This window comes from Silurus meridionalis, chromosome 7 (assembly GCF_014805685.1).
Source record: "Silurus meridionalis isolate SWU-2019-XX chromosome 7, ASM1480568v1, whole genome shotgun sequence".
In the NCBI taxonomy this organism is placed as follows: Eukaryota; Metazoa; Chordata; class Actinopteri; order Siluriformes; family Siluridae; genus Silurus; species Silurus meridionalis.
The window spans coordinates 3,479,090-3,486,478 of NC_060890.1; the positions used below are offsets into that span (position 1 = coordinate 3,479,090).

Consider the following 7,389-nt stretch of genomic DNA (forward strand, 5'->3'; position numbering starts at 1 on the left):
CTTCATGTTGAATGGGTAGGTTTTGTGTGGTGGAAATGTACTACAGCCATTGCGAGGACAGTGATGTGAAAGATATCTAAATGTTGACATAACTGTCAAGCAGCAGAATAGCTAGAGTGTTTTGGGAAGAAGCATAGCTATAAAGATTTTCATACAGACAGAGGCAGTGGTTATGCATTTAAAAGAGTCAACTTTTACTCGGCAGGATTTTATGTCTGAAAATTAAACACTCCTTTCTTTAAATCAAAGACTGTTGTGTACCACTTGAAAAGTTTGAAGGGGTCAGGTAGAATCACATTTACTGCAGCAGAAACACAAGTCACACATGAAATATCCTTCATCACCTGACTAAAACATTGATTTATGTTTAGCAAAACAATATTTAATCTATATATTCTCCAACAATTGGGGCACTCTGACTATTTGATCATGACTCCAGACTATTTAAAGTAGTAATAAAATTATTCTGCAATGTTAGGGTATTTTCACATTACATTTTTTTGCTTCTGAAGCTAAAATATTATTTGGACGTTTTTGTGCCATGTCTAATATTGAGTCTTCTTAATTTATTTATATTCCATGTAACACAACTATTTAAAGGTTCATACTTGAGTCTGACTGAAGCTCAGACCTTCAAAGTTTTTTAATTAAAAAGGCAATCAATTTCCTTGAAGCAAAAGTGAGATCCACTTGTACTTGTCAGAATGTCCAATTTTATATTCTTCTTAGACACTCTTCTCGTATTGTTGTTGATGTTAGAAAGAATGACAGCGTTGCTGTCTAAAATGTAAAAGCATAAAATACCGCTTAGTAATATGTCATATATTGTATAGATTGTTTTAAAAAATAAAATAAAATTACCTACGAGGGTACGGTTCAGTTATCCGAGATACTAGATAAACTTTTCTGTCTTTTCTGTAATAAAACGTTAGAGTTAAAGTTAAAAATCTAACTTTAGGTAACAACTCATATTTTGAATATAATATGACCTACAGTATTACATACAATCTTCTGAAAATGTCATGCATTAATGTTATGCATTGGGTAATATATCTAAATAATGATCATTGTAATTACATAACAGATGAAGTTTAACATTTAAAATAAATTAACTTACCTAAGGAGTAGACCATTTTCTCTCTTAAAGTTTTTAAGTTTAGAGGATCTTGGAAGTTCTTTATCCTTTGATGAATGGGTGTGAAGTCTCTTGGCAAAGTTTCAGAATGCCAAAGTGTTCTGAGGAAAGGTGTGTGTGTGTGTGTGTGTGTGTGTGTAATCGAAATTTATTTTCAGTAGAGAAAATCATTAAAGAAGAATAATGAAGAACACACAAAAATATATAAATCCTGTATTCATTGTCCCCACCTGTCATATCTTTTTTTCCCACTAGAGGGCCGCGCCCCACACTTTGAGACCCACTGGTATAAACATGAAATTTACAGATAAATTTACCATCTAGTTGCAAGTAATTTTTCCCCCTTCCTGCAACTTAACAAACTTAGCTCCACATCATCCAAATTTTTACCAAATTACCACGAAGATCGATCTATCTATCTATCTATCTATCTATCTATCTATCTATCTATCTATCTATCTATCTATCTATCTATCTATCTATCTATCTATCACATTATAATAAAAGTAAATGTGGGTCTGAAATGGTATGTTCAAGTACACATGGTTGCTAAAATGTCTGCATACGTTTGGCCATATATAGTGTGCAAATGCATATTGTGCATGGTGTATGAATCCTAGGGAAGGCAAGCAGGTTAACTATACACAGTCATGAGTTACTTATACAGGGCTATGGCATAGGCAATAGTTTATATTATTATAGCCTAATTAGCCTGTGGCCTGGACACCTTTAGTATAATTCAAACACATTCAGTCTTTCTTAGTTTATGGAGGGATATATGCAATGTACAGATGCTGTACAGATCTAAAGGTTAAATTTACAGTACACACACAGTTCTGTCTTGACATTTGTTCAGATTTCTTTTTCAAGTAAACTTGATTTACTTGCATGAATGAATGAACAATTTCTTGTTCTGGTTGTGTTATTTTGTTTATAAATGTCCAGTGTTTCAATCCTTTTTTATTCAGTCTGTGTGTCAATTGCAATCCTTTCCAGTGCAGTAAATAAATGAAAGAAATTTGTCAGACTATATTTATCTACATTTAAATAAATAATGTTTTCAGAATTCTTAATGGGGCTCACATGCACACACTACCAATAATATTTCCTAAATTCTGCTAAATATCCACCTGCAATTTAACAAATTAATGGAAAAGCAGAACCACAATCAGAAGCTCTGTTTCGTTTCACATGAGCTTATATTATTAATGTTATATAATCAAATGTCAATTCTTTTTAAAGTTTATTGTGTGTACTATTTACAGATAAACAAGATAAAAATTTTTACACAATCACATACATAATTCAATGCTTGTGTAATATGAGTTTATATACCTGCACATTATTTTACAGACATGTCTATGAATTATTGTTAATTTACTTGGATGGTGTATGTCATTTAATGGATTGGTAAGTATCATTGTCTACACAGGAAACTAAAGCATTTACAATTGCTGTTTAGATGTGGTCTATTCATTCATCATAATAATATTTCATCTAAGTTTTGGAATATCATCGACTTTTGCAAAAAATATGGATTTAGAGGCATTTAAAAGCAAAGAAATATAACTGAAAATCACAACTATGCGATAACAAGGATTCCCATATAATATAAAAATGAAACAATGTGCGGAAATAATATTTCACCCAAAGATATTTAGCAATTGCAGTCTTTACATTTCAATGAGTACTATAATTTGCTGTTGTCTTGTTTTTCTATAATTAGCTAAGATTATATAATTAGCTAATAAATTTTATATTTTATTTTAGGGTTTATTCAACATTATTGATATAATATGTGTAATTCTCAGACCTGGATGGTATTCAGATTCCATTTACATTTTTGTTCAATGAAGGTATGCATCAACAAAATTATTCTTCCATTTACACTTCTGCCTGTCAACTGTGTCTTTTACAATGATGTCATAACTGACGCATTTATGCAAGTCAACATTGTGGAAATTAAATTCTGTTTAACTTCTGATTACATACAAAGACAGTAGCACATTTTATGCAATCGATATGAAAAACAGTAAAGGTTATTGCTGTTGCACATAGAACACAAAACAAACAAATGTGGCAATGTACAATGTTTGAGTGGAATTCCCAAAGTATCTTCATTGATACCTTTTTTTGCTGGAACAGTCAGGTCTCCTTAAAAAGTGGTACAGTGGTACCTCGACATACGAGTGCCCTAACATACGAGTTTTTTGAGATTCGAGCGGTCACTCAGTCGATTTTTTACTTTGATACACGAGCAAAAACTTGAGATACGAGCTCGAGACGCCGCTGCTAGATGGCAAAACGAAGCCAGAAAGCTTGTGATGAAAATTAAGATAAGCAAAGAAGAAAAAGTACAAATTTTAAAGTTTAGGGATACATAGTGTGCAGGAGTGATAGTAAAAAAACGAGTTTTCCCTCCATTTATCGCCTCTACCCCACCACCCCCACCGCCCCTCCGCACACTCACACACACACAAGCACACACACACACACACACACACACACACCGGCATTTTCGTTAGCTCAAGTCGTCTCAGCTCCAAGGAAAATACACTAAAACCTTATTATATCTTTACATTCTCTTTTATTATGTTTTTATACAATATTTGTCATTTATAAATACATTTTTCTCATTCAAAAACACGTAACAAAAAAAACTGGGGTCGCATTTTGGAGGCTGGAACGGATTAATGGCATTTCAATTAATTTTAATGGGGAAATTTGCTTTGAAATACGAGCAATTTGACATACGAGCAAGATTACGGAACGAATTAAACTCGTATGTCGAGGTACCACTGTAGTAGTCTTCATCTAACTGAATACCATCCCCCTTCTGGTCAATATGTAAATGGACGTTGAACATGAAATAGATCAAAACCTTTCATGTGCATTTTATTGTGTCTCCCAAATGTGCTCTTAAGCAGGTAGTGTGAAATCTCTGTTACTGAAGTAAAGTGACCTTTATAGAAATCCCAACATTCTAATGTAGCTGACCTGATACATTTTTTGTAAATCCAGATTTCACCAATTTTTTAGATGCTTGTCTGTAGTTCGCCATTAAGCAAAGCAGCATTTTGAGTCTCTGTGATGATGTCATTGACCATCCGTGTCCTGTCTTGCCGGCTGTCACTACGTTCAATTTCATCCAGGCCAGCCACCCGTTTGAGGCAAAGAACGTTCTGGAAGCTCTTTTTAAAATTATCTGACAAGAATGCATACAGAATGGGGTTGGCACAACTGTTGGCATATCCCAATACCACTACAAAATCAAAGGTACTCTTCAGCACTGGTGTAGGAATGAGAGTGCCAGTTACAGATGCTACATTAAACATGTAGAACGGCAGCCAACAGAGCACAAACACAACCACAACAATGGATACCATGCGTGTCACTTTGCGCTCAGAGCGTTTTCGCTTGCTGGAGCAAACCTTTACACCTGAGGACTTCACCTTGATCACAATGAGCAGGTAGCAAAGGCAAATAACAATAAGTGGCAGAAAGAAGCCCAAGAAAAATGTATAGAAGATGAACGCAGTGTAGTAGGTGTTTTGAGGTTCTGGCCACAGCATAGTACATGTCCGTGCCTCATTTTTATTAGTGTTCAGGCCACTAAAGATCATAATGGGCATATTAACCAGCAGTGACACCCCCCACATGGCAAAGCTGATTGTTTTGGCCACTCGTGGCTTGCGCCATTTGGTGGACTTGATTGGATGCACCACTGCAAGATACCGGTCAATACTCATTACGGTCAGGAAGAAAATGCTGGTGAACTGGTTCAGTGAATCCATGGTTAGGACAATGCGACAAATAACAGCACCAAAAGGCCAGTGAAGCAATGCTAGCTGAATTGCAATAAAGGGCAAGCTTAACATGCACAGGACATCTGCAACAGCCAGATTAAGGATATAGATGTTGGTGACAGTCTTCATTTTAGCATATCGAAGGATCACATACATGACCAATGCGTTGCCACAGAGTCCAACAGCACACACCACAAAGTACACAAAAGTGATAACCACAGAGCTTGTCTGATCAAAGGCGTGGTGAGTGATGTTCTGAAGATAATTATCTGGGCTAAAGTCAGACTCATTGACTGGGAAGAAGCTGTCATATAGAAGAGGCTCAAGAAAAGAAAGGTTAGGGGAAGCAGGGAGTAATGTCCATGACTCCATTTTTATCATGAGGCTGATCAGAAGAGCTATTTTCTTTTATGATATAAGCGTCCATACCATCATGTCAAACCTGCAGAAAGAAGAAATAATAATTTAAGCCAGTAATAAAAGCAAATTCTAATAATAACTGTGTATTATAAAACCAGACTGATATTGATTAATATTTAATAGGATGAATGATTAAGCACAGAATCTCCATTTAACCAAACTTCATGAGCATCTAGTTAGGGTAAAATGGTCACTCTCAGTGTGGTTCTTAGGACTATTTATTAGCCATGCATATTATTATATTACTTTTGGACAGTATTATATAAATAATGTATCTGGATTACAAATTTGATCAGAGGGTCTTAAAAGGTATCTTGGTCCATAACGATAATTAATCTCGATTGAAATACCATGTCCTAAATGATTAAATAGTTGTGGCAGCTACAGGAAATATTTGCAAGAGTATTTCTTCTAGGGTAACTTGATACTTTGGACATGTAGGACTTTAGTCTGATCTTTTCAGCAATGTGGCAGCTTGCCTACAGTGCTGTGTCAAATGTTGGTTTAATTGATCTGCATTGAGCAAACCAGTGAGAGTGAACTATGATATGTATGAAATGCTGAGGCAAAATAAAGTTTCACAACAACCTTGCAGATGTTGACACATTTGTTTTTAATTACATAGGATATTACTATATATATATATATATATATATATATATATATATATATATATATATATATGTGTGTGTGTGTGTGTGTGTGTGTGTGTGTGTGTGTGTGTGTGTATATATACATACAATTCACAATAAACATTGTCCCAAAGCAGAAGAACAGAAATGTATATATAAGAGTGAATTATGTGTATTTATCCCCAATGAGTAAGCCATCATATACTAACACTGTCATTAACTGTTAAAGTGCAGTTAATAAATGTCTGTTAAAATAGGTTTTATCAATTCTTCACCTTATTGTAAATTGCTCTATGTTGTCCTGTAAATGCATATTATTAATCATATGTTAAACTTGTAATTAATTAAAAACTGAAACCTTTCCGTGTTGTGCAAAAAGTAATTAATGGATCAGAAATGCATTATTATTTTTTACCTTTTACGTAGGTAGATCTTTTAATTCCTCATCAGTCTGAACAAATTCAGAAAACATCACTCCGTCTCTATTCGCACTTCGTCAATTCACTTGTCCGTGGATTACCAGGTTAGTCCTCTTACTGATGAATATTAGGTGTTTAAATGAACAAATGAATGATGTAGAAAACATTAACAGCATTAACCGAAAATGTTGGTAAATGAGCAGGTCACTGTTCCTGGTTCTGGCCTGGGTTCCAAAAGACTGATCAAAAAAAAAATTCCTGGGCTGTCTGGGCTGGTTCTGGACAGACACACACACACACACACACACACCACCTATCGCAGCGTGATCTTTCTCTCTCTCTCTCTCTCTCTCTCTCTCTCTCTCTCTCTCTCTCTCTCTCTCACACACACACACGCGCAGCCTCGCCTCGCCTCCCGCTCGGTTTGAGTGACACAACATAGTAAGTGAAGCTGGTCTGCTCTATTGTTGCGCGCTGTAGGTCTGTGTTCCACGTACAGATGGCGCTGCAGCACGTTAGTCCCTACACACACACACACACACACACACACACACACACACACACACACACACACACACACACACTAATGAACGCTGGAAATGCATTGATCTGCGCTCATTTCACGTGCTTTAATAAATATGATCTCTTGTTGTTGTTATAAATTTAAGGACAAAGATAAAGGGGTCACATAAAATGACCGCGAGTGGGAAGACGAACCCACGAGAGGAAGGCACTACGCGCTGGCTACACTGTGTAGGTACGGAAGAAAACATGCGATGGAAATAAATAAAAGTTGCTGTTCAACTAGAATAATAAACTACTCTGCGTTTGTAGTTAATTTAAATCCTTCAGTACCATGAGGTTGATTAACAATTGATGGAGAAGATGCATGCACACAACACTAACCAGGACCATCTGCTCCACCCTCGGTGTCTGTGTTTCACTCCGCATGTGCTTGTTTGAAGATCCCTCTCTGT

At 35.8% G+C, this 7,389-nt stretch overlaps 1 protein-coding gene across 1 annotated transcript; it reads right to left on the reverse strand.

The window, feature by feature from the left end:
- Positions 1-2,361: 2,361 nt before the first annotated feature.
- On the reverse strand, positions 2,362-6,749 carry sstr2a (somatostatin receptor 2a). Its single transcript, XM_046852980.1, has 2 exons — positions 6,409-6,749; positions 2,362-5,383 (listed from the first exon to the last, which is right to left on the reverse strand). Exon 2 carries the CDS (start codon positions 5,320-5,322, stop codon positions 4,171-4,173), a length of 1,152 nt encoding a protein of 383 aa, XP_046708936.1. The 5' UTR covers positions 5,323-5,383; positions 6,409-6,749; the 3' UTR covers positions 2,362-4,170.
- Between the last annotated feature and the right edge of the window lie 640 nt (positions 6,750-7,389).

What these genes read in the sequence shown, in the direction of transcription:
- sstr2a (XM_046852980.1), bottom strand. Translation starts at nt 5,322, where the DNA reads ATGATAAAAATGGAGTCATGGACATTACTCCCTGCTTCCCCTAACCTT.